This window comes from Camarhynchus parvulus, chromosome 3, assembly GCF_901933205.1.
Source record: "Camarhynchus parvulus chromosome 3, STF_HiC, whole genome shotgun sequence".
NCBI classification, from domain to species: domain Eukaryota; kingdom Metazoa; phylum Chordata; class Aves; order Passeriformes; family Thraupidae; genus Camarhynchus; species Camarhynchus parvulus.
In genome coordinates this window covers 19,049,335-19,075,623 of record NC_044573.1, presented here as the reverse complement: position 1 = coordinate 19,075,623, position 26,289 = coordinate 19,049,335, and the positions used below count along the sequence as shown (strand labels likewise).

The 26,289-nt window shown below is 41.9% G+C and overlaps 1 protein-coding gene across 1 annotated transcript in view; it reads left to right on the top strand.

Moving 5' to 3' along the window:
• TGFB2 (transforming growth factor beta 2) overlaps positions 1-26,061 on the top strand; it is a 61,236-nt gene extending 35,175 nt beyond the window's left edge. The window contains exons 2-7 of the mRNA XM_030944551.1: positions 2,944-3,107; positions 17,679-17,811; positions 17,936-18,046; positions 19,816-19,990; positions 20,547-20,700; positions 22,507-26,061. Coding sequence (XP_030800411.1) covers positions 2,944-3,107; positions 17,679-17,811; positions 17,936-18,046; positions 19,816-19,990; positions 20,547-20,700; positions 22,507-22,665 — 896 coding nt within the window. The 3' untranslated portion in view covers positions 22,666-26,061. The remainder of the gene's footprint in view (positions 1-2,943; positions 3,108-17,678; positions 17,812-17,935; positions 18,047-19,815; positions 19,991-20,546; positions 20,701-22,506) is intronic.
• The last annotated feature ends 228 nt before the right edge of the window (positions 26,062-26,289 follow it).

Sequence of the window (26,289 nt, the reverse complement as noted above, 5' to 3'; positions counted from 1 at the left end):
CTATTCTCTCTCCCACCAAAACAAAAGAAATCTGTTTTCCTAGCTACAGGAAATGTATTGATTTAATTCCACTCATTGATGATAATAGTTCAAAGAATATACCTCAGGAGTCTAGTCTGCAACAGGGTAATTGTGACTGCAGACTAGCGTGGTCAGAGCCATCCTGGTGTCTGCTGGAGTCATGGGGCCAAAACCAGAGGGGGGTGCAGAGGTATCCAACTGAATCTGAATTGATAAAACTGTCAGGTTAAGGTGGAGTCACAGAGAGAGATAAATTGCAGCATCTGAGATCACTTAAAGGCCAATCCAAAAGCCTGTAGACTCCATGGGGTTCTTAGCCTTCCTTTAAAGAGAGTTGCACGTCTCATTTTTCAGTCTTCATGTTGATTAATTTTCAAATAAACCCCAATTGTGCAGTCAGCCATTCCTTCTTTTTTTCATCTGTCCATGAATAATGCCTTTTCCTCATTTGACTTCTTGTGGATACTGTCATGAATGATAGAGTAAAGAAATCAAATTTCTTATGTGAGGTTTTATATATAAAGATGTAAAACTGTCTTACAAGAGAGATGAAACTTCTGTAAGGCAAGAATTCCTGCTTACTCATAGAGGGTTTCCCATGCCTGCCTTCCAGTGGAAGGTAAATACTTGTTTGCAATGTATACAAATGCACATAATGCCACACAAAAATGGGCACACTGAAAGAGTATTCATTCTCTGTCTTCCTTATGTATGAAGGAGAGAAAAAATGTAAGTGCAGGAATGGCTCAGGAATATCCACTCAGATACATATTCAGAGGTTTGTAATACACAGCATCTAAAACAAAGAAACTGGAAAGAAGGCCTACAAATATAGCACAGGAAGGTTCTAGGAATAAGAAGCTAAATATAAACCAAGCTGACAGTTAAATAGGGCTTTTCAATCTAAAATAAAGTCAAGATGGACAGGGTTTGTCTGTGCCAGGGCAAGTGAAGGGCTGCTAGTTTGGCTTGTCCACAGTGAACGAAGTGGTAGGTTGATGCCTCAAACAAATGACAGGGAAGGACAACTTACAACTCATCCTGGAAGCATCAATCTTATATATACATATTATTATGCCAAATTATATTCCTAGTAGGATTAGGTTTGGCTGAAAAGCAAGTAGTAGTCTTGGAGTTTCCTACAGCAGGAAAAATAAACTGAAGATACTATTTCTCTCTTAAAGAAGGATGTAATCTCGGAACCAAGTAGCTTTTATAAGAATTTGCAAAATATATCAAGGTCATAGTGGCATACAGTTAAGTGTTTCTCACAATCCCTTCCCTTGGTGTTTTGAGAGACTCTGGCACTGGTGTGTTGCTGATGGGAGAGAGGAGCCGCTTTGGTGTAGGAGTAATTTGCATCTGTTTGACTTTGAGTTCTCGCTCTGAGATTGTGGCAGTTTCCTCTCAATGAGCACGGTAGCCAAGAGTAGTGATTATGATGCCTGGGGGGTTATTTTCAAGCACTGCAGATGTGAAAATCTGAGAACCTTTTTTTTTTTTAAATTAAGTGGAATCATAAGGAAGCCTGGAGTTTCCTCTTCATAGTTGTACCTGTTTGATCATACTGAGAGTCTGCTTTGGGAAGTACTCCTTCAGAGGATTTTTTTGAAGTGCTTTGAGAATTTGTCATCTCTCACTTACAATGCATCTACAGTTGAGGCTGAGATTATTTCTTATGATCAAAGATTTTCTTATAGCTGCATTTATTAAATAGTCAGTTTGAACTTCCTCAAAGTGCTACAACAGGTGGGTTATTAAACATGTAACTGTGAGAACACATGTGCTTCCTCAGCTGAAAATGCCTCCCCAGCCCCCAAATGCAATTTTCCTTTCTCTTTTTGTTTTCTAATTTATCCACTTGTTTTCACACTGTAAGAAAATAAGAAACTTCCCTTCATTTGAACTGAGATTTTTTTAGGCCTTACAGTAATTTCTTCTCCCCTCTGGGGAGTGTGAGTTTGTCTCCTTCCACTCTCTTCCCCATTTCTTCTGCAGTGAGTTTGGGTGTGAGGCAGGAGTGCTGCAGGCAAACTTCTCCTGGTGCTGCTGCTCCGGACAATGTGAAAGGGCCTCAGATGATGACTGAATGCCTTAAGGTTTCCTGGTTTGTGCAAAACTGCCTTGCTGCTTACCCTTGGTCAGGGTTTACCACTGGGAAGGAGAAACACTGTTTTGAAACCTAAACTGAGATGTCTGACACTGCTGTTGAAGACTTGAGCCCATTTTTCAGGGTTTTTTTTTTCTGCTTTTACCAAATTTATAGTAAGGGGTGTTATGTTTATGGCTTTTACTGCTTTCAAGGGGTCAAAATTCATGTAATCCTGTTCATAGTGTCTGCTGTCTGCTTGCCTTTTCCCCTTGTTTTCCTTCCTCTTTTCTTCCAGCCCTCATCACTATAATTAGAATTACTATTTTGTTCCAAAAATATCCTTTAATAACTAGGTATGGAATAAAATCTGAAGCTGGCTAATTCGTACTCCATATTCTGAGGGAAAGTGGGTTTCAGAAAACATATAGATCAGATGAGCTGCTGTTATTTGTTGTCTTAGCAGATCCCTGTGAACTTTCTGTAAGCCTGAAGGCATTTACCATGTACCAACTGCTATGTTTTTTCCTCAGCTCATAAGTATTCAGGATTTTCCACCCATAGGTTGTTGAAAGAGGGGAGGTTTAAATGCATGACCTGAAGTAGAGTTGAAAGTAGTTGTTAATCTCTGTTAATATGGCAGTCTTATAAAAAACACCAGGGGTTGATTCTCTTAATTTTTATTAAATTGTTAATAGTACTAAATTGACCATTGGAAACTGAACCACGCTTCAGGTATTTCCCTGTCTGAGGCTGTCTTGTATTAAGATGTTTGAAGGAACAGTGGTTTTTGTCACCAAGAGAAGGAATAAAACCCCACTGCTTTCTTGCAGACACCATCCCGCCGAGCTATTACAGCCTATATTTCCGAATCGTCCGGTTTGACGTGTCGGCCATGGAGAAGAACGCCTCCAACCTGGTGAAGGCCGAGTTCAGGGTCTTCCGCCTGCAGAACACCAAGGCGCGCGTGTCGGAGCAGCGGATAGAGCTGTACCAGGTACGGAGGCACCTGCCAGCCTCAGCTCCCACATTGCTGCTGCAAACCCATCCAGCAGGCAGAGCAAACCTGGGGACGAGCACGTGGGTCCCCTGTCTGCAAAGCAGCATCTCACTGCAGTGCCTTCCCTAGAAAGGACTTCACTCGAAACCATGCAAAGCTGAAATGTGCAAACTTTTTCTAGCAGTAAAGCCTCAGGACTGCAGAGTTTTGAGCCAGCAGTGTGCCCAGGTGGCCCAGAGGGCCAATGGCACCCTGGCTTGTATCAGCAGTAGTGTAGCCAGCAGGACCAGCATAGTGATTTTCCCTCTCTGTTCAGCCCTGGTGAGCTCACATCTCAAATCCTGTGTCCAGTTTTGAGCCCCTCACTGCAAGGAGGTGCTGGAACATGTCCAGAGAAGGGTAAAAAAGTTGGGCAAGGGTTTAGAGCGGGAGTCTTGTGAGAAGTGGCTGGGGGATCTGGGGCTGTTTAGCCTGGAGAAAAGGGGGCTCCGGGGTGACCTTATCACTCTACAACTCCCTGAAAGGAGGGTGTAGCCAGGTGGAGATTGGCTTCTCCTGTGCAACCAGCAACAGGACAAGAGGAAATGGTCTTGAGCTGCAGCACAAGAGGTTTGGGTTGGACATCAGGAAGAATTCCTTCACTGAAAGGGTGGTCAAGTATTGGAACAGGCTGCCCAGGGAGATGGTGGAGTCACCATCCCTGGAAGAGTTCAAGAAATGACTGGACTTAGTGCCATGGTCCAGTTGACATGGTGGTGTTTGGTCAAAGATTGGACTCCGTGATCTTGGAGGTCTTTTCCAACCTTAGTGATTCTGTGTTTCACAGCATATAAAAAAAATAAAAAAAAAAGTGAGAGAACAAGATATCAAAAAAGTTATTCCCAAGATCTCTGTCTCCCAACACCTGACCTGAACTGTAGTTTACATAGAGGTCAAATTCCTCTCTCTGGCCCGTGTTCAGGAGAAGCTTTTTTAAGACTTCCTTGTAGAAATTGAATTAAAACTGAATTGCAAAGCTAAGGAGTTTCAAACCTGGCTTCTGTATAGTAGTCCAGGGGTTGAGGCGAGGGAGTGGACACTTCAGGGATTGTGGAGTGAGTAAGAAAATGCCCCATGACTCACTCCTGAGTGTTGACAAGATTTATGTCATTTAATCTTTAAGGACTTTGGAGCCTTTAACCTCATTTAACAGAGTCTGTGCATTTGTGCAAATACTGTCTAGAGCATATTTCATCTAAAGCATAGTTCTCCTCACTGAGAAACACAGCAACTAAAAGGGGCCCAGCTCCCAGAAGTTTTACACTGAGTAAAACTTGTGGTTGTTCCAGCAACCTGTGACATGTTCTGCTGAAAACCCTGATGGATAGAATACCACCTTGTAAAAGTGTATAGAGACCTTCTTTAGCTCTGTTCTTACTGCCTGCATTAGCTGTGCAGGTTGGATCCAGTGGGTGCAAATTTGAGTCTTCTCCCTCACTTTGAACGTTCAGCTTTTCCTGCCTGGTCTGGTCAAGTGGAAGCCAAACTTGAAGCAGAGAGAGGGGACACTTTGGGTTCACGGGCTCACTGAAGTGATAGTAAAATCACTCATGGAGGCTGACAGCAGGAAAAGTGCATTGTTCTGTTTAGTTGTTGTTTAAATGTAGGAAAAGCTTAATTCCCATTTGAATGTGGTTCAGGTCCACAGGTGGTCGCTGGCGGCTGTGACCTGACTGCCATCCTTTCCAGGAACAGGATGGCAGAAAAGTTGAGCAGATAATGTGTTATTTGTTAAAAGTTAAAGCTAAGAACCTCTATTGAGAATCACTGGTGTTGCCTGTTTAGAACAGCCATCCCAGAGAAATACTCTGTGAGTCCCAGTGAAGCTGCCACAGCAGCCTGCTGAAACAATTGTATATTCTGGCTTGACCTCACTGCTCAGACACCCTAAAAGGAGTTGATAGCATCTCTGGGCTTTCTGTTGTTCTACTTTTGAGAGCTGTTAGTCAGCCACCTGAAAAGAATGCAGCTGTGGTTGCCTGAGCTCAGTTCATTGCCTTTCTGTGTTTGAGGAACATGGGACACAAAGAGTTCAGCAGAGGTATGGAAGAAAGGGCCTTTGCTTGGCTGGGATTTTGCCTTGTGATGAGAAACAGCTGGGGCTTACTTGAAAGAGCCTGACTCCAGCAAGCCTGTGCCCATATAAATGACTGACACCTGCATCCAGGGCAGGTACCTGGGTCCCTGGGTAAATATATGGCTGGTGAGTAAGGCAGTTTCTTTTTTAGGCTGGGTGGAGCAAACTAAGTGAAGTGTTAGGTGAGTAATGAGTGCAGGTTATTGTAGGATTAGATCTTTTCTCCACCAAGTAACAGGCAAGCCAAAGGCAGCATGCCCTGTGTGTTTGTGCCAGGCATATTTTAGGCATGTTACTTTGTTCCTTTGCTTGTAGAGAGGCAAGCTGTCTCTGGATCATTTCCTTTTGGTCATGTTTGTTTCTTGCAATCTTATATGCAGCTCTCCTAAAACCTTGTACTGGGGGTATTACAGCTCTCTGGTGGGCAGTCTGAACTGCATGGGTTCCTTGGCAGGAGCTCTTCTGCCAGGGGCATGAGTCCCTAAATGTTGCTGCAGCTCGTGTCCATCACAGCACATGAGGTTAGAATGCAGCGTTTAGCAGGAAAAGCAAAAGCAGGGATAAATCAGAGACAAGAGATGCTTTTGGGTCCCTTCCAATTTGAGATTTTCTAAGATTCTGTGGTGTATTATAGAGCAGCGCTATAGAAAGCGTTCTAAAAGTTACTGTATGAATTCTAGAGATTAGAAAGAAGAAAATAATTGCAGATGAAGGTGAAGAGGTGCAGATAGGAGGCATTGGTGCCCCAGTGGTCATGGAGGAGCTTCAGGGCTGTGTATTAATGTATTGAGAATGCAGATAGAATTGTCTAGTGGTGAACATGGTAAAAACATGGGAGGTAAAAGGGGAGAGTCAGGAAGATCCTCATTTCAGTGGAAGTGGGAGAGGCAGTTATCTTCTGTAAGGGCTGAAGACTTAGTCAGATCTCTGACTCCAGCATGAAAAGGCTTGGAGAGTGAGCCTTGCAGAGGAGATTGCCGGTGGAGTTGGCATGAGCAGCTGCCGCTCCTCCTCTGTGCATGAGCTTTGCTTCCTGTCTTGTGACATACATGCTGGGCTTGCCAGGGCTGTTGTGCCCAGAAGGAACAATGTGGTTTTTCATCTTGCATAAGCAACATTTAATTATTAGGGTTTTTTTTTCTCCTCCAACCAAGTTTCAGGTTGCCTAGTGTTTTGCTTTGTTGTGGAGCTCTTCTTGATGAGGGTTTTTGAAATTCCTCTCATACCTGCAGTTTCAAGGAATGGTTGTTCCTTTTTCCCCTTGTCTGTCTCAGGAGAAGAGGGGAAGAAGGTAGAAGTCTTCTGGGGAGAATCAGAGCTCTCTTGTGGTTCACTGAGATAGTCCCTGACCGTGTGCACTTCTTCTAATTGCCCTCCAAGAGCTTTCTGATTTAGTCCAGTGGCAGTTCAGTAGTAGTGTATATACCACTGATGCAGAAGGGACAACGTTATTCTGAAGGACTGTTTTAGGAACAGCTAGAGACAGATGTGCAGGGTAAATTGAAAAAAATAAGCAAGCAGAATATAAATATTTTGTTTTTCCGCCTGATTCTTTCTTTGTGTGGTCCTCTGACCTTACAGATCTACCCCGTAAAATGAAAGAAGAAACGCAAAACTGCACCTTTTCAGCTAAGCTTTCCTCAGGCTGTACTTGGTTCCCTTTTCCAAACCACATCAGAAAGGGACTTTGTGTTTTCTTACAGCCCTTGTTTGCACTGACTCCAGGAAGGCAGTCTGGGGCTGCTTGGCATGGTGAGCCAGGGCTGTGGCCCCTTGTTCCAGGCCTCTGGTGCTGCAGCAGCAGCAGGACCCTGTTCCCACCTCAGAGCCTGAGTTGGAGCAGAGGGCACCCCATCGCATTTATACTGGGAATGGATGGTTATGAATCTGCTTGTCAGGTTTTCTGCCATCTGGATTTCTCCAGGCAATGAATCCTAGAGATTAATTCTCATGGAGGTGCCCTGCATGCATCCACAAAGCCAATGGGCAAGTAGTAATCCCTGTGTGCAGAAAATGTCTGTTTTCACCCAGAGTACTTCTCTTGGTATTTAAGGATTAGTCAGTCACATCTGTGTGTTCCTGCACAGATGGGAAGTACAGTGCACATACTAAGAAGTCTTAGGATGGAAAATAATAAAACTCACAGAAGTAGGAATTAAGTTACTTTTAAAAGGCTGGTATGAAAGCTTCTATCTCTTCTTGGCTCTGGTTAAGTGAATCTGCAGAGAATTAAATTAATTAAAGGCACTACGTTTTCTGTTGCTTCTTCTGCCCAAAAGAGAGGCTTAATCTGATGGTTATACTGCTGATCATCAGCAGAGCACATTGGAGAGTGGGAAGGAAGCCGGAGGGAAGGAAGGAAGGAAGCGGCATGACCTTGGACAAGGCGCACTTCTCCTGTCTTTCCACCGCGCCATGATCACTCAATGCGCTTCCCAGCGTGCACCAAGACTTCAGAAAATATTAAGAGGATAAAGTGCTTTTGGGAAAGGGAGGAGAAATGATATTAAATAAACAAGTTTTAGCATCCTCCAGTGGCCCTTGCTATGTTTTTAAAGATTTATGCCAAATGCAGGCTTTATTGGAATTTGATCAGATAAAGCTCAGTTGTTATGGGAATGTCTTTGTTCATCAGTTTTCTTGCCTGCTTTGAAGACTTCATCACATCTTTCTTTTATTAAGGTGCTTCTGTATTTATGAATAAAGTCCCTGCACCCTTCAAAAAAAGCATTGTCTTTTATGAATAAGCATTCCTAAAAACAAGTAGGCACCACTGCAAAGCAGAAGTATTAGGAAGCCTTACAAGGCTAAAAAGACATCCTTCAGAGAGTGCTGTAGTATTGGGTTTAAGGTATTTTTATTATGTACAGGCAGTCAAACAATAACAAATAATAATTACTTCCTGTAGAAGTGGTGCCATGTTTTGTTAACACGTCATAAACCATCACAGAAAGTGCAGCTGAAGCGCTGTGTTTTATTGTTATTGTTGTCTGAGGCTGCTGTGGGTGGGATTACCTGAGAGGCTGTGGATGGAAGGGATGGATCCACAGGATGTATCAGAGCAAGGGTTGAAGCAAATGAACAGTGCCAGGTTAAAGCTGGGGAGGCACGTCAGATTGCAGTGAAGAATCTGAAGCAAACAGGAGGAGACCTCTGGTCTTTCCATTTTGGGGAGGGCCCAGTCCATGTCAAGAGCTCCCGTGGAGCTTGCTCAGGGTCTAGGAAGAGCTGTCTTTCCTCTAGGCAGTGGTAGCCCCCATTTCCTCCAGGGCCTCTCTCCCTGCTTGGAGGTATGAGGAGGAAGATGCTGTGGAACATACTACCCCATTATGAGTCAGATTTAAATTTAAACCACAGTCGGTTGTTCAAATACTTCCAATTCAGACAGTGTTTTTTCTTGTTTTTCAGTTGGGGAATACGTTTAGAGTGAGCTACTATAGATGTGGGCCAAATCTCCGCAGTGCAAATCTGAGGCAATTTGCACTGACTGCAACAGAGATCCTTCAGGCTGATCTCTGTATAATCAGGAGCAGAGGGGCCTTGCTCTCTTTTCTTGCCAAAAAGTGCCGTCTCTAATGGCACAGGAGAAGATACCATGAAGCAGGATTTGTGGCTGTGAGCTGGCACAGTATGTCTGTATTACAGATATCACCTGGGGCACTTGGTTGTAACTGACTGCCTGTCTGTATTACAGATATCACCTGGGGCACTTGGTTGTAACTGACTGCCATGGGTGTGTCCCACATCTAAAGTAGTGCATTTGGATCTCACAATTTATGTATTGCTATCCTGAAACCAGACTCTTGCATTCTGAAGGGTTATGAGATTATGTTGAATGGCAAATGTGTGGTGTTCTTTGAAGTGCCAAACCCAGTATAAGAGATAGATACGATAACTTTCCACTCTACCAAACTCCTTCACTTTCCCCCAGGAACAGCTCAGGACCAGAGGAAGTTCATTTGCAGTATATTTCAATTGAATTGCTGTTTTCTTCTTTTTCCAGAATTCCCTTTTTCTGGTTCCAGATACTGTATGCCCTACAAAAAGTTGTTAGTACATTAGAGATCATATCTAGAATACCTTTGGCGAATACTCTGTGAGCATGAGAGCAAGTATTTATGGCTCCATCATCTTCACTGTAATTTGGGAGCGTATCTCGGATACACCCGCCTCTTGTCAGGAATAGAGCAATTACTATAGACAACTTGAAGGAATATATAATATTTCCATCAGCTGCTGGCAAGGGCCAGTGTGTACTTCCCAGCTGGACACTGCCATGTGTAGAAATGCGGGCCACAGGTGGCTGTTATTGCCATTTGTGCTGGCCATACATTATTGGAGGCGGGGGAATGCAGGCCATGGGTCTGAAAACAACAGCTAGCTTTGGGTTCCTGTTCTTTGGGCTGGGGTTTGTTGGGGTAGCCAGGCCTACATTATGCTGGGACATGAGCAAGTTTGAACCAAGCAGCTCAGCATGGTGGTCACTGGGCTAAGGAACGTCAGGTTGGCTTGATGGCCATGTGCTCCTGTTCTGGGGAGGTTTAGGAAACAATGTGAAGCTTTGTTGGAGAGAAGCCTACGTGAAGAAGAATAGGTGATGGGAGAAAATGGAGGAGGATGGGAGTGATTTGTGTGGAAACCTGTAGGTGGTGGGAAGAGAAGACTACAAGGAGAGCTGAGTTATAGGGAACAAGGCAGGCAGGAGGAAGGGAAGAAAGAGGAGGGACTTGTGGAAGAAGACAACATCTTGGAGAAAGTACTGTGTCCAAATACTCATTTAGCCAAGAAAGCTGCATGCCAAAATGTTGTAGTAAAATGCACATGAAGATGAGATACGACTGTCAGGGACAGGACCAAGGAAGAGAAAAAGCCTTAGGAGACCTGTGCATAAAGGGGATATGAACACAGGAGTACCCTGCAGGATCTGGGAGATTTGGCTAGAAGACAGGAGAACCCACTCTGTTTCTGTTGACTTTGGCTCCTCTTTGTTGATACTTTAATAAAACATAATGTGCCTTTGGCAAATTAAAGCTAAAGGCTAGATAAGTTTACAGGATTTTTTTGTTTTGCTTCATTTTATATGAAATCTTTCTTTGGAGCTATCTTAAAATCTCCCAAATGGCAGGAAATTGCCCTCAATATTTTAGAATCTTCCAGTAGAAGGACCCCAGACCCTCTGTTCTTTATTGCTTAAACAATGCAGAGTCTTCCTGCCTGCTTAAACATAAATCAGGCTGGACAGCCTCAGGGCTCTGTCCCCAACTTACACTGCATATGTATCTTCAGTATCAGGAGGAAGGCCCTGCTTGGGGAACAAATGGAGAGGAAATCCCTTCCCGGGATCCATTCTCTTCCCAGAGCTCATCCCCTCACCGCAGGGTGATGCAACGTGTCAGTCACAGTGATTCCATGACACACTTGACTTCCCCTCCCTTTCTGACCTGCTGAAGTGCTCTTCTCTTTGCCTGCCTCACACTTCACCTTCTTTTACCTTTAAGTGAGCATCAGCCAGCACTGTAAGAGAATCCTTCTGCAGCTGTAGCCCATCCAGATATAAAAGCAGTTGGGTTATGTGTGCAATATGTTCTTTTTATTTGCAAGTTTGCATGAAGAACGTGTCTGGCAAGTTCTGAGCAGATGGATCAGAGACCTATGGGTTTTTTACAAACTTTGGCAAGTACTCCATACCTTTCTTTGTATTTTGGCAGGAACTCTGCATCTCATATAGTAGTCTCTAAAGATTCTGCCCTCAAATTGAGCCTGATTCGGAGACCATTGCAAGTAATGGAAAGACTTCATTGATAAGCAGGGGGACTGTAAAGCCCTTTTAACTCCATAGCACTGAAAGCAGAGTCTGAATTACTCCTTTGCAGGAGTGGCTACAAGAAGAGCTTAAAAACTCACACGGACATTTTTAAAAAAGCTGGTCTCTTGCACTTAGAAGCAGCTAAGATTTTGATAGCCAGTAGATTCCCAATTATCTGGCAAAAGCTACTATATGGAAGCTTTGCACTTTACACCATCTGTTTTCACATATAATGAGTAATAAACTGGATAGGTTTGCAGCAAAATCAAGGATTTTCTTTTCCTTATGTCCAAAATTGGATCAAAGGCCTCAGATTTAGCCAGGGAATGAGAAAGGATTGATAATTAGCATGGCCATTTTTTAACTGTAAGTTTCAGAAAGAGCTGGCTGAAGTCCCTGAGAGCTGTCCGAGGAGACCTTTGAAATTTGGAACCAGGCAGTGAGTGAATCTTTCAGTAGGGTGAATTGTATGTAAGAATTTGGAAACTCCCAGCAGCTGTGTATGCAGACCTTGGGAATCTGGTCATTCCAGTGTAAAGAGTTAGGCTGCAGTTCCCTGCACTTTCTTCTGGTTCAGGAAAGGTCATCCTAAATGGCAGTTTTCAGCCATGGTGTGCATAACTGAACTTATCTTTGCTCTCATGCATAAGCATAAGCACCTCATTTACCACTGGATCTCATTGTTTGGGTCTATTTACTTTAGGCTTACAAGCACATGTCAGGTTATTTCCATTATTTTTAAAAGGGCCATGAAGTTCCAATGGAAATCATGGATAATGACTGATAAGTCAGAGAAAGAGTAGTGAGCCTGCCAAGATGTTGTAATACAAGAACATCACAGGAGTCTGAAATGACAGAGAAGGGAAGGGAAGGAAGGAAGTTATCAGGGGGCCAACAGCATCTGGAGGGAGGAGATCAGACAGTCCAGAATGAATGGAGAGGAAAGACAGATTAATAGCAGGTTTTCATAAGATAATGCCCTATTTACTTCTGTTCAGTGACTGCAGAACCCACACTGACTGATAGCAGTGACCATTTCAAGTTCTAATGCAGTGCAGGAAATAGGATAGATATTTTTAAGTGGCCATATGATCTTACTACTATGTTTGGAAAGTTCATCAACTTGTTTTAAGAAACTGTAAGTCACCAAAAATATTTCCAAAGAGTTGGTGACTGTAATTCCCAAACCCAGCCATAAAATGCTCTTGGTTTTCTTGGCTGCAGCAGATGTATGTCATTGATGCATCAGCCTGTATATCATCACTGCTGAACCACATTCAGTTCTTTGTTTGTTTGCTTGCTGAGGACGTGGTGAATTTAGTAGCCAAAACTATTCCACTGTAAATTATACTTAATTGTAATTTTCCCATTCTTCTGCATCTGATTGTGGTGACAATGGAAGACTAGAAGTAGTTATTGGCCAGAATACCAAATCTGAAATGAACTAAACAAGTTGCTGTTCTGAGGCTCTAGTTATTTGAAAGAACCAGTGTATCTTCATGTCAAATTTTTTCCTTTTAGCTGTGTAATGAGTCACAAAGACAGGCTGTTCTGGCGTCTGCTGTCAGTGGTTATTGTCTAGAATGCATACACTAATGTGTTGATTCAGTTATCCCCTGCTTTAGCTGCCTAAATATATGAGCGGGGGAGTAGGCAAAGGAAACTTTGAACAAAATAATGTTTGTTTTAACAGTCGTGGGCTTAGTCGTTTTTTCGAGTTTGTTTTTGAACCAGTTTAATTACACTGATGCTGAATACTGCTGCTCTGCTCATGTTAACTTCTGATGTGCCCCATTCTTTAAAGAAGTCATGTTTCTGCTAATCTTGCAAGCATTCTGCTTTGTTTGTTATCATGAATTATGTAGTGTTCTCAGTGTACTTTACAGTTTATAAAATACAGACTAAGATAATCCTTATCCTTACTTTTACTGTGTGATAGTTTCCTGAGGGTATAAATGTGTGTGCCTATAAATAAACAGTTTCATCCTCCAGTATTTGTATGAAGATTTCAGCTACTTGATACTTAAATTTTTAAAAAATGTATCTGTTAATGCTTTCCAGTTAGTCTGAAAAATAAGCATAGCAAGTGACAGAAGTAATTTACAAATCAGTATTTTCTGGAAGCTCCTCATGCTTCTGAAACCAGTTTGTGTTTGTGACAAAACTAAATTTTTTCACTGCTGAATGCCCTGGTCATGGTGATTTGGGATATGCTTTCAAGATAACATCATGGGTCAGCCTCCTCTAATGGATGAAGAGGAGCACAGACAAGTCCCTGCCAGCCAAGCAGAGGTTCTCCCCCAGAAGACTGAGCAGAATTAAGAGTATATTTCAACAGGATTTGTAAAATACCAGAAATCTGGCAGGCCTGATGAGGGTGGCATGTGAGTGCTGTCATCACCAAGATCCCCGGCTGGGCTTCCTAAACATATGGAGCTGTACAAAAAAGAGCAATGCTTTGTTTGCATCTGGCTTCTTCATGAGCCATTTCCTGCAATTGACTGCCTTATTCATTTATTCATGTGTTTGTTTCACCTTGATCTGCTGGCAGTAGCTGCATGCATGTCATATCTAGAGACTCCTCATGGGTATTTGTAAGATCATTTTTTCACCAGGTGTTTTCAAGAAGCCTCAGAATTAAAAAAAAATGTATGAGAGGTAGGTTAGCAGTGAGCATAGAAAAAGGTAGGTAAAAGGCAGTGTGCAAGACACTGGTCAAGAGAAGATTAAGAAGTATTTTAGTTGGTGGTTTTCCTCTGAAAGGGAGGAATCACATACAAAAATGGGGTAGAAAAAACCTGAAATCGTTCTAAGAATTTAGGGCATTGCTAGTGAATGAAAATTACTCTATATACTGGTCTAGAAGCCTGGTGGATCACCTTCTGGTCACGCTTCTTCCAATTCGGCTCATCCCCACAGCGCGTGATCGTATGTGTACGTTCCCTGTGTAATCATTTGCTCTAACAGGCAGTGGTAGCAAGACCAAGTGAGCAGATACCCCTGGACAGACATGTCCATGTCCAGAAGCCAGGTTTGCTGGCTTTGAGCTGTCTCTGAGGCATGTGCAGGTGTGCATGCTCACAGCTGTTCCTACACAGCCATCATGCATCGCCATGCTGGTACCTGGGGATGTTGGGATGTGTTCGTCCCCAGTGGGGGAGGTGGGGCTGCTGTGTGGAAACTCTGTCTCCTGCTCATGCAAATGATGGGATCTGTGTCTCTGCATGCAGTGGGTGATGCACAGGATTCCCCCACCGGAAAACCTTTGCCTTCCCATCATGGCCTGTAGTCAGACCCAACTCTTTCTACCTCTTCGAGAGGGAGTGTTTGGGTAAGGTGCCAAAAGGAAGTAAGAAAGGATTAAAGGGGAAGTTGAACTCAGTTGACTTTCTCTTCTGTGGATTTTCTTTTTTCCCCTGCCTTCTGTTAATATATTTAATGCACTGAAGGCTTTTGTACAAAGGCTTTTGTTTAGCTCCTGCAGGTACAAGCTGTGCAGCAGCAGTTCTGATAACTGTGTTTGATGTGGTTGTGATGGGCTAAGCATGAAGGTGAGGTGGTATTTATAGGTAAGGCAAGGCAATGTTTATAGGTGAAGGTAATATTTCTTCTGAGACCAATCAGTGTGGTTGGAAGAAGTAGACAAGCTTTCAAGCACAAAAGCTGCAAGGGTTTTATTCTTTTTTGAAACTGAATTACTTGATCTACTAGGAAAAAAGGATTAGAAATGGTGAAAGAGAAGTTTTTCATTGAGGATATAGGCTTGAGGGTGTATTGGAAGAAAAAGGTGTGTTGCTGATGGGGAAGGTTAAAACCAGAAATGTAGGGCAAAGTAAAAAGAAGCAAACCAAAGTGGGGAAATGGCAGAGAGAACCTAAAATGCTTATTTCTTGTAGTGATTTCTGGAAGACTCATTTGAAGAATATATTGCAGCTGTAAAAATTTCTGAGAGATTCCTACAAAAAGGCCCCTTTGTTTACCCCCATATAGGGTGCAATTACTTCAGTGTGGGTGCAAATAAAACCAGTATGGGAAAAGAAACTTAATCAGATTAATTTGTGGGAGAAAATAGACTCTGAGGATCCAGTCTAGGATTTTATCTTCCGTTAGCTTTCCACACTTCCAACAATGTAGGAGAAAAAGAAGAGAAAATTGAAGTGGTGTGACTAGAAGATCATTCTTGCTTACGAGTACTCAGATTGTTAAGATCATACATCACCCTAACATTTTAAAGATATTTAACCCAAGAGAAGGAGATTTAAGTTAATTGCACTAAGTGTAACACTCTTCTCACTTAACAGCCTTTTGCTTAAGAATGCCAGTGCCTGTTTAACCCATGGTGTCAGTTGGGGAAATTATCTCATACTTAGTTTGTGACGTTTTACCTCGTTCCTTATAATTTTCTTCCTGAACATGCGGTGTAAACAACATGGAGAGAAACTTTACTCTCAGACATTGTAGGTACCATAGGGTGGATAATATCCAGCTCTTTTAATCCATGGTATCCATCCTGTCCCACAGTGCCATACAGCTCAGAAGCATTTTCTTATTCAGCTCAACAGTGGGGATGGATTTCCCTTGGACCATTGGATATGTGCAGAGATGATTTCTTGTACTTTTACAAATGCCTTTTATTCCAGGTACACACTGACAGCCCTTGACTCTGTCTTTTGGTAGCAATTGGGATAAAGACTGGAATAAATACATTTATTTCTGATACCAAGGCACAGCTGTGTCTTCAGAATATGTCTAAGACCAATTATAGTTAACATCAGGAGATTGCTTTTGGCACATTACTTACTTTTAGTCCTTACATCACTGCCAAAACTGAGGTATGCAGTTTCTGGAGTCTTTGGAAAGATATGACTGTGCAGAAAGGAAGAGAAACGAGCCAAGTTCTTGCGTCCCATTTGCTTCACACCCCCCCACCCGCCAGCCCCAACACATCCTTGCAGAATGACAGCTGCATTACATCCTCAGAAACACTTGACCTGATAAAGACCAAAGGGAAGGCAAAGTTATATTTGTACTTCTCTGGGACTTTCCCAGCATTGATTACTGATTCTCTCATCCCTCTGGCACTTCTGAGCAGTGGTAGTCCCCTTGCTGCTGCCAGACTCTCTGTAAACAGTTGTTCAGACGCTTTGTTTGAAGGTTACCTCATAAAAAGGAGTCCCAATGTTCACTGTTGGAGTGCCCTTAGTTTCTACTGGGGAACTCAGCATTGCCTACCAGGGGCCCTTAGTAATCTTCTGGACTTGAACCAACATCTTCTCATGGCTTTTTGCTAAATGTGTTGATCAGAAAGAAGACAAAGAGCCTGTCATGTTGCTGTTCTTTTCATAAGACAAATGTTATTGTAGGAGCCAAGGTGTTGGCCTATGAGAGATCCAGCGCTGCCTTGCAGTAAACGGGGAGACTGTACATGCTGACTCCACATGCTGGACGGAATCTGAGTTTTTCAAGCTTGTTTAATTACGAAAAGCCTGATTTTATCACGATGACATAGTTTCACACCTCTTTTGAAATATTTTTCTTTACATGTATTATGTGGTTTCACCATGATTTTATTACAGCAGTGCTTGCTAGATGTCAGGTTGTTCTGGGCTGAGAAAATAAGAGGAAACAATGAGACATTGTCAGTTACTCATTTGGAGATGGATTTGGGTGCTTAAAGAAAGGAAAAACCCGAAACAAAATATGAAGTCGCACAGCTGGCATGCCAAAAGTTACAAAGTGATGTTATCGTGTGGTATCTTGATTAGAGTTGACTAGATGTTGCATGGCATTCCAGCTCCCTGCATCACAAGACTATCAACAGAGTAATAACCAGAAAACCAGAAACCAGCTGTTAACAGCCAGAAGTCCAATTGTTTTTGTCTTAGGGTAAATAATAGCAGGCTATGCTTGTATATGGGAAGGCACTCACTGAATTGTTTGCCTGGGATGAGGAGAACTGTGGGCACTTGAAATTCTGGTCATGCAGGGCCTGGGTTTCTTTTGTTCAGGTATTTTTTATTGCTTGGTCAGTAGAAGCTTTGCTGAAACATTTGACAAAAATACAAATACAGCCTGTATCAGTTTGGATGGAAGCAGCCTCACCTGTTGGCACAAATCTCTGCATGGCCATCTGTTTAATGTATGATTAGTACCCGAAATCAGAGGGAAGGCTAAAAGCATGAATAAGGCAATACCATAGCTTACTTATAGGGGAGCAATGTGATATCTTCAGTGTACAGACTACATTGTACAGCCTGGACTTTGACATCTTATGCTCTAGCTGGTATAAGTATTACTGAGGAAGGTGAAATAGCTTCTTTTGATGATTACTGTGATCTCTTCAGCACTTGTATTACAGGATAGGTTTTCAGGGCAGTTCTTTCTGTGTGATTTCTCTCACTAAGGAATATGTGATGGTGTGTTTTGCTTGGGAGCCTAAGCTGATTTCATTAGGCTGGTTTTATATGGTTCTTCTCCTTACACACCCTAAGAAGATTCTTTCTGAAAATGTGCACGAATGTTCATCTGCTGCATAGAGGTTTCAACTGTAATAGTTTCTTGTGCTATTTTCTAATGTTAGTGGTCCATTTTAAAGGCAACCAGGTAGATGTTAACCTGTAGAACTCTTATTTGTTATTTCTTTCAGGTTTTAAAATCTAAAGAATTATCATCCCCAGGACAGCGCTATATTGACAGCAAAGTAGTTAAAACAAGAGCTGAAGGAGAATGGTTGTCTTTTGATGTCACTGAGGCTGTACATGAATGGCTCCATCACAGAGGTGACAAAAAGTGCTCTTTGCGTTCACTCCTGCCCCAGCTGTTCCTCCATTAATTCAGGAGTATTTCAGATGTATGTAAAAACCACATGTAAAAACCAACTCCACTCACTTTTATGTTTTGCAGACAGAAATCTTGGATTTAAGATAAGTTTACATTGTCCATGCTGTACCTTCGTGCCTTCCAATAATTACATCATCCCAAATAAAAGTGAGGAGCTTGAAGCAAGATTTGCAGGTAATTAAAGAAAAAAATCTCCAACTTTTTAAAATGTTGTGGTATGTACTAATTGAGGAAGGAAATAAAAAGCTGTTTCTGCCTTCTAAATGGCCTTCAGCTGATTGAAAGCTTGCTCATTTGAGAATCACGATTCTCAGCTGGTAGGAAATTATACTAAAGTCACAAGAGTAAAACTGTATCACCTGAACAATTCTAAAATCACAAGGCATGAAAAAGCTGTCTCATTCCATGCATGCAGCTTTGATGTCCTTAAAAATCTGTGTTACAGTTTGCAGCATGCTCACAGGATATACGTACATTTTTGGATTTTGTGAAGACTCTTGCACAGTTTGCCATCCACTATTGGATAATAATGAGAAAATAGCTCAATATTTTCAAAATTATCCTTTTGCTCTCTATCCTAGTACTGTAATGAGTCAGACTTAGTTGAAAAGATTGGAATGAGTGGGCATTAAAAATAAAAAAGTGGGCATTAAAAATAAAAACTGTGTAGTGAGGGTTATGACTATATGTGTTCTTTATGGACAGCAGGCAAGGTGATACGGAGTAAATTTATGAAGGTTGTATAAGCTCTCTTGTGTTTTTAAGCCATTAAACTTTCAGTTTCACAAAAGAAAAATTATATTTAATTGACTGTACTACAATTACCATCCACCATCACACATGAAACTATAGCTATATTAGAACTAATTTTAACCTAAATTCTGTTCCTGAAGTTCTCATTTATTGAACTGTATCATGATTTGGTTCACTCGTGATCCAAATATTTGGCTATATTCCTTGTCAAGTATTAAGTTTTTCTAACTGTTGTTTCACTGCATTGGAATTTTTCCCTGTAAGTAAATACATGTACTGTACATAAGATTAAAGCCATTGGGTGCATTTAAAAATGTTTAGTATGGTGTTTGGTCACTAGAATTGCATATGTTAAGAAAAGAATAGTGTATCTTTTTCTGTTTAGATGGTAGTATCTGGCTGGGGAGGTTAATTTTCTAAAGGATGTTAACAAAAGGCATAATGTGACTCCTGTGAAAGGCCAGTACCTTGAGTCTCTTGTCTGTGCTATTGCAATGGTAAGAAGCAGTTAGTGGTAAGAAGCAGTAAGGCAGTTAGTGTTAAAAGAGAATACAGAATGTGAGGCCATAGACTGCCATTTCAAGAAGAAATACTTTAATCAGTGTCTTCTCCATGCCCATATAAAGGAAAAGACTAGACTAACTACTTTCTGGGGAAAATTAGCAGATTTAAATAAACTGGCAATGAAAGATGGGGAATTTACAAGTATCATAAAGGAGTGAATGTGATGGTGAAAACTAATGGGATAGAAGTAAGAGTGGAAAGGAAGGTGCAGTATCCAGAGCATCTTTAAGTGTGTTAAAAGGTTTTAAAAGGTACATGCCTGTTAAAAGTTGGGAGTACTGCTCTGACTGAAGCAACAAGAGAATCACTGCTTGGGGCATTTAAAGCTAAGATACCCGAGATGCAGTGACTGAAGTTACCTTCTCTGTTACTCATTTAAACGTTTCTAGTAAATGTACTGAAATGGCATTAAATAGATGTGAATGTGGGAGGGTTGATAGAATAGCTAACATGAGAACTGTGAGTATCTTAGGCATCTTGGGTTGAAATTTGCCCCCACTTCCCCAGTAAACATGCCCAGCTGACACCATCATGGCCCAGTTTCTGAGAATTTTTTAAGAGATGGTTTATTTAATTTGTGAAGAAAAAGCAACACAATGTTTATCACCAAAATGTATTTTTTGAAGGTATTGATGACTACACATATTCCAGTGGTGATGTGAAAGCTTTAAAGTCCAATAGGAAAAAATACAGTGGGAAGACCCCACATCTTCTGCTAATGTTGTTACCCTCCTACAGACTTGAGTCGCAACAGCCCAGTCGGCGGAAGAAGCGTGCTCTAGATGCTGCCTATTGTTTTAGGTAACTATGCCTGCATATCCAATATTCTTACACAGTGGTGGGACACTGGAGGTGTCATGCAGTTGTTTATCATGTTTCTTTACAGTTAGCCTTTATACAGAATGCAGACCCTCAGGGGTCTGTGTGCAGCAGGTCTCTGCCCTGTGGTCTCCAATCCCACGGAGACAGGGCAGATTGTTGTGACCTTAGACAGTAGAATGTCAGTTCCATGTGGGATGATTCCCACATGCATTAGCCCCATAGTTAGAGCAAAATTATCACCTTCACTTTGTTCACCTACTCAGAGTCTCCTCTGTAGGACCTGGAGAAAACACTTGAGTAGTCCTCCAGGGAAGCCATTTATCTGCATGAGCAAGTCCTGCCATGTCCAAGCATCCTGCAATAACTGTAATTTCAGTTACAGCATAAGCTACTATTGATCTGATTTAGTTGAGAATTTTTGTGACTCAGACCTGCCTTTCTGTAAAGGATGATTTCCAGGGAGCAAGCAACTGGATTATTTTTATTCCCAGTGTTGTCTTTCTTATGACCAATGTGTTTGTATTTTATTTCCTAGGAATGTGCAGGATAATTGCTGTCTGCGTCCACTTTATATTGACTTCAAGAGGGATCTTGGCTGGAAATGGATTCATGAACCTAAAGGATACCATGCTAATTTCTGTGCAGGAGCCTGCCCATATTTATGGAGCTCAGATACTCAGCACAGCAGAGTGAGTAATGGATTTGCTATTTTTTGACTTCTGTTTTATAACTGCAGGTTGAGTTATCTTTCTGGGGCTGACATCAGCACCAGTATCCAGAGTTAGTCTCAGTAACTAAGGATGATGAAATGTGGCCCTATAGAGAACTCACTCATGGCCTCAAGCTAGCGTTGAAGCAGGAGAAATGTGCTGGCCCAGAGATTTACTTTCTTTTATGTGTTCATTGATGCGAACACATGGTTGGATTGAATACTTCTTGTGAGTATGTAGCCTTTGGAGGTGGCTTGGAAAAGGCCTTTCAATATAGACATGAGTGGAAGGTGGCACAGTGAGTTTGATCAGCAAAGACACTGAGGGAGGCACTTTCAGGGTAACCAAAGGGCTGAGTTGTACCACCTGGTCATCACCTACTTTTATGACCTGCCATACTGATAGCTGTCCTCCTTTTACTTCAAAAGACATATTCTTTCCTACACTTTGAAAATTTATATGTGAAGGAGGGACTTTTTGTATGGGATGTTGAAGAACCAAATAATAATTGCCTGAGATGGGACTTTTTATTTTAGGGATTAGATGTGCTATTTTAGCCAACTGCCTTAGGATGAGTAGTATTCTACTGTGAAGTGCTAATTTCCTCTCAGCTGTCACTAAGGATGTCTAGACAGTAAATGCAAGAGACAGACATTTGCATCATAGTTGTCCTAAAGTAAGAATTTCACCCTCGGGTCCATACTAAGAATGACGTCTCCCCTTTTTCAAGCCTCCCTTAAAGTTGTCCCTCCTGGCTGACCGATTAGGGTCAGCCAGGAGGGACAACTTGCCATGCCCAAGCTTGAGTTTCTTTTGGTTGGTAAAACCATGATACCATGTTCTTCCTGAGCTTACAGACCCCTTTGTAGCTGTCACTGTCTGTGACATTGTAATGTTAGCAATGTCAGCAGGCAGAGGTATAAATAAGGTATGTTTCTCTGCTGGTGTGGAGTAATGGTGTACACATTTTGGAACTGCACTTGTTTTTAAAGGAAAGAGGAAGAGTAACTGTCATGGTCAAAAATATGTGGTTTGGATAATTGCCCGAGGAGCCAGAAGTTGCTTAATAAAGTAGTTAGTGTTGCTGTCCTGAACAGATCTTCTGTCTCTCTAAGCTGCAAATGTTGTGTGGAAGTTCTAGGAAAAGGTCACTTGGTGTTTGGCTAAGGCATTAATGGCATCCTCAGGAGCACCTATGCATCATCAGTGGCTAACCCTACATCCTTCCCTTGCAGAGAACCATGCATAGGAATCAGGGTGACATAGGTGGTAACTCCATGCATCTGGCTCTCAGCAGGAGTAACTGCACCTTGAGTCCTGGTGCTTGCAGGGTGGCATTAATGGACTTAATTAGCATAGCAGAGGGTAAAAGAAGAGGGATGCCATGGAGACTCTGAAGAGGTCTCTCTTTTCTTTGGTCACTTGTAATTCCAAAATCTGTAAACAGCAAATGGCAACCTGAAGAAACAGATAAAAATCTTTCCATTTCGTCTGTATTCATAAATCTGGTGTGCCTGTTGATCCAAAGGGCATCATTCTAGAGGCAGACTCCAGGTACATGCCTGCTTTGAGGCTTAAGACTGTATGGACAAAACCTTAGGAAATTCGGGCATATTGTGATCACTAGATTGAAGTGGAAAAGCATAAAAACGCCTAAATTCGAGGAGTCTTTATACCATTTTCAGTGGGCATTCTTCTAGGTGCTGTGGGAGGAGGTGATGCAGAAAACAGTTTGCTCATTAGAGGCAGCTGCCTTAATCTCTCTTCTTTGGTTTCTCCTTCTAGGTGCTCAGCTTGTATAACACCATAAATCCAGAAGCTTCAGCCTCCCCATGCTGTGTGTCCCAGGATTTGGAACCCCTCACCATCCTCTACTACATTGGAAAAACACCCAAAATCGAACAGCTTTCCAACATGATTGTCAAGTCTTGCAAGTGCAGCTAAAGGATATCCCTGAAACAGCATGACGTGTTTATAAAAAAATAAAGATAACCAAGGAAAAAAAAGAAAGAGAGAGTGAGAAGGAAAGAAAGAAAAATAAAAACCCGGGTTCATCAGTGTTAAAAGGAAAAAAAAGAAGAAAAAAAAAAGCGGTACTAGTCTGAACTGTTTGAAAGTTTGTTTTGTTGTTTTTTTTTAAACTGGCATCTGAAGCAAAACATTGAAGGCTTTTTCCTACATTTCACCTACACATAGTGTGAGATAGACAAGAAGCAAAGTTAAAGAAAAAAAGAAACCTTTAAAAAAATAAACACTGGAAGAAATTTGTTAGTGTTACTATGTGAAAGGAAAAAAACAGGAAAATCCCATGAAGTGGAGTTGCTGTATCTGTCCCGTGCCTTACTTGATCTCTCTGTATTGTTATGCAATAGGCATCCTACCCATTCCTCTTAGCTATAGAGTTAACAGTGCATTATTTATTTGTGTATAAAAAATATCAAATGAACATTTCTGTATCACCATTGGGAAAATGAAAACCAGCCAATGTGGACAAGGTGGAGACCAAATAAGCTGCCAGAAATACATATAAAGCCTAAAGGAACACAAGCTCAAAAGAATCAGAAAAGTAATGGTTAGTTTAGTTCGATTAAAATAGAAATCAGTTATTACATTACTGACAAACTCTGCCTTTAAAATACCTTATTTTTCATGCCAGCTGCCTAGAGAGACTTCTTGTAAGGTCTCAAACCCTTGTTTTAAATACTGAATAATTTACTAATAAAGGACACTCTGTTTCAGTCTCAAAGACAAGTCTATAAGATTTTTTTTTTACTGTAAATGATTTAAAATGTCAGTTTAGTAAACCAGTGAAATATTTAACATTTACTGGTCTAATCTTCAGACCTTAATATGTTGCTGTATAGCTATGCTATGCTATGGGAATTTTTTTGTTCTTTTGGTATATGTAACCATACCTAGAGTATTACAATAGGTGGGTAGTAAAAGCCAGCTTAATTGGAAACATATCTGTAGATCTCTATTTGTAAACTATTAAAAAATTACGTACTTTATGTGTAATGTGTAAATTTTCACCATATTTTTGTACTCTGTAATACTGTCAGCTCTCCTGACTTTGAATTTGAATTTGGGGCTCTTTTTGATCACTCAGAATCACGTGTTTCCCTCTAGCTGGCCAGTATGAGTAGAGTCCCTGTATTTTGACTTGCACTACAAATACATGTTTTATAATAATTGCTATACATGTGCTTTGTATATTGTTCATCATTATGACATAAGCTACCTGACTCCATTTGTTTTTCTGTTTTATAAAAAAGGATGGATTAAAGCAATATCCCCCCCTGCTCCTCCCCTCCTCCTCCATCTGTCCCCGTTCATAACGCTTGCATTGCGATGCGGTTCAGATCTCTGGGCCTTCCCATTTTCCCATTTCCTTTCGGCTGTAGGCATTCAAACAGGTGGGCAGGGAGCGAGGTGAGGAGAGGTGTCCCAGCCTGGCTGAGGCGAGGCCAGCCCTGCGGAGGATGACATCCAGCGCTGTGCAGGAGGCCGTAGGGAGCGGCTGCCGGCGATGCCCGCGCACGGCGCAGCGGGAGCACCGCACACCCGGACACGCCCGCCTGGCACGGGGAACTCGCTCCTGCAGCTCCTCGTGGGGCTGCTGCTGTTGCAGGTAACAGAGGTTTGCCTTTGGCTTCTGCAGTGGCACAGCAGGGCCCTTCAGGCTGTTGGGGTATGTGTAAGGATTGGCAGGATCAGACCCTTGATTTTGGCAAGTTTACCAATTTTTTTTCTCAATTGAGTTGATGCTAAAGTTTCTTTTGAAAAAAAAGAGAAAGGAACATGGGGATTCCTGGGGTTTTGTTGTTCCCATATTGTAGAGGGAGTAAAAAGAAACAAACCACATCGCATACTTCATTTTGAAAAAAAACCCTAACCTAAATAAGAATAAAAAGAATACCGAAGAAGGCACTAAACCTAGATAAGAAATGAATACTGAAGAAGGCACAATCATTTCATTTCATGTGATGGATGCTACTGCAGAGGAAAGCCAGAAGCCTGCAGTTGAAGCATTCTACTTGGATGAGAGGGATATTTTCTGCCATTGTCCTGAGCAGCGTTGGGAGGACACTCCTGAGCGTGGTGTTGTCAGTTCCAGTTTTAAGAAGTGCAGTTTCTTTGGCTTTAGCAGAATACTGGTGCAAAACTGAGGTGCCATGGTGGCTTGCACAGGCAGCTCCTCAGGACTTCTGTGGAGCCTGTGTTTATTGCCTAGATGGGAACATAGCCCCAGAGATTATCTAATCCCACCCACTGGCTCAGGAAGAGGTGTGTTAGATTTCTGATTTATTTAGTGAGCTGAGGTGAACAGGTGAAGAATCTGTCCTGCTAACACTTGCTTGAGCCAGACTAACTCCAGTGGGAAGATGCACTGAACTCAGTGAAACTCCTCAGGGTAATACATACTCTGGATTTTGCTGTATAACGACAGCAAAATTAGTTTTATCAGGTTCAGTATGAGAACTGTATTTTTGTTGGACAGGAGAGAAGACAAGGGTGAGCACATTTTACAAAACTTAAAAATGTTTTTGCAATTCTCTGATACAGGAATGCAGCTTTCAAACCAGTTTTGAAGAAGTGGGATGGGAGATAGCATACATAGTTGTCCAGCCATACTCACTGTGTGCTGGATGCAGCTGAAAATTTGAACTTGGGTTTCATTTTTTTTCTCTAAGCATAGAACACTATTTCTGTAAGGCATTGCCCCAAAATCGATTTTGAAAAAAATTTCTAGTGTTCCTCAAAATGCACTGATAATATTTGAAATTCTCTGTTTTAAAGCTCCTACAATTTATTTTTTCTTATTCATTAGGCATGTATTTCCCTTTAATTACCAAGGGTGTTAGGCCTGATCCTACAATATGCCGAACTCATGGATGAAATTCCCCTCTGCAGAGTGGGGTAACGTGAGTCCTTAGCACGTCTCTGGTCTGATGTAAATACCCCTCAAATGATCTTCAGATGGGTCTGCAGCAGCTCAAGGACTTTGTGCTACAGGGCCTTATTCTGGCAAGGTGTTTGCCACTGCCTGAGCAAAGTCCCTGAGAACTGATGGGAAATGTTCAGCATCTGGAAAGATCAGACCCATGGGGCTGACTGGGGCTGAGGGGGAATCATAGCACTTAGCTGGGTGGGGTAGGACGGCACTTCTGATGTGTTTAGCATCAATACAACTGTATGGTTGGCATGGTTTAAAGGCAAAAAAAGAAGGAACTTAAAGGACAGCTGTGTTGTACTTTGGTGATTGATTACTCTGTATTTTAACACATTGTATGTCTGTTTTTGTGGTGCTCTAGTGGTAAATAAATTATTTCAATTATATGCTGGTGTTGCTTTCGTATGGCAGTATTCTTCTGGCACAGGCAATTCCTCAGCCCTGGAATGTTAAATCCCTGCAAAGCCTGATTTGGTGTGGGATTTTGGCATGTGTGACCTTGATGTGGTCCACTGCAGGCTGAGGTGAAGAGCATCCATCCAGGGTGAGAGTGCATCATATCTGCTCTGGGGGTTGCTCTCCCCTCAGCCACTGTAGTGGATGTCTTGGTCTGT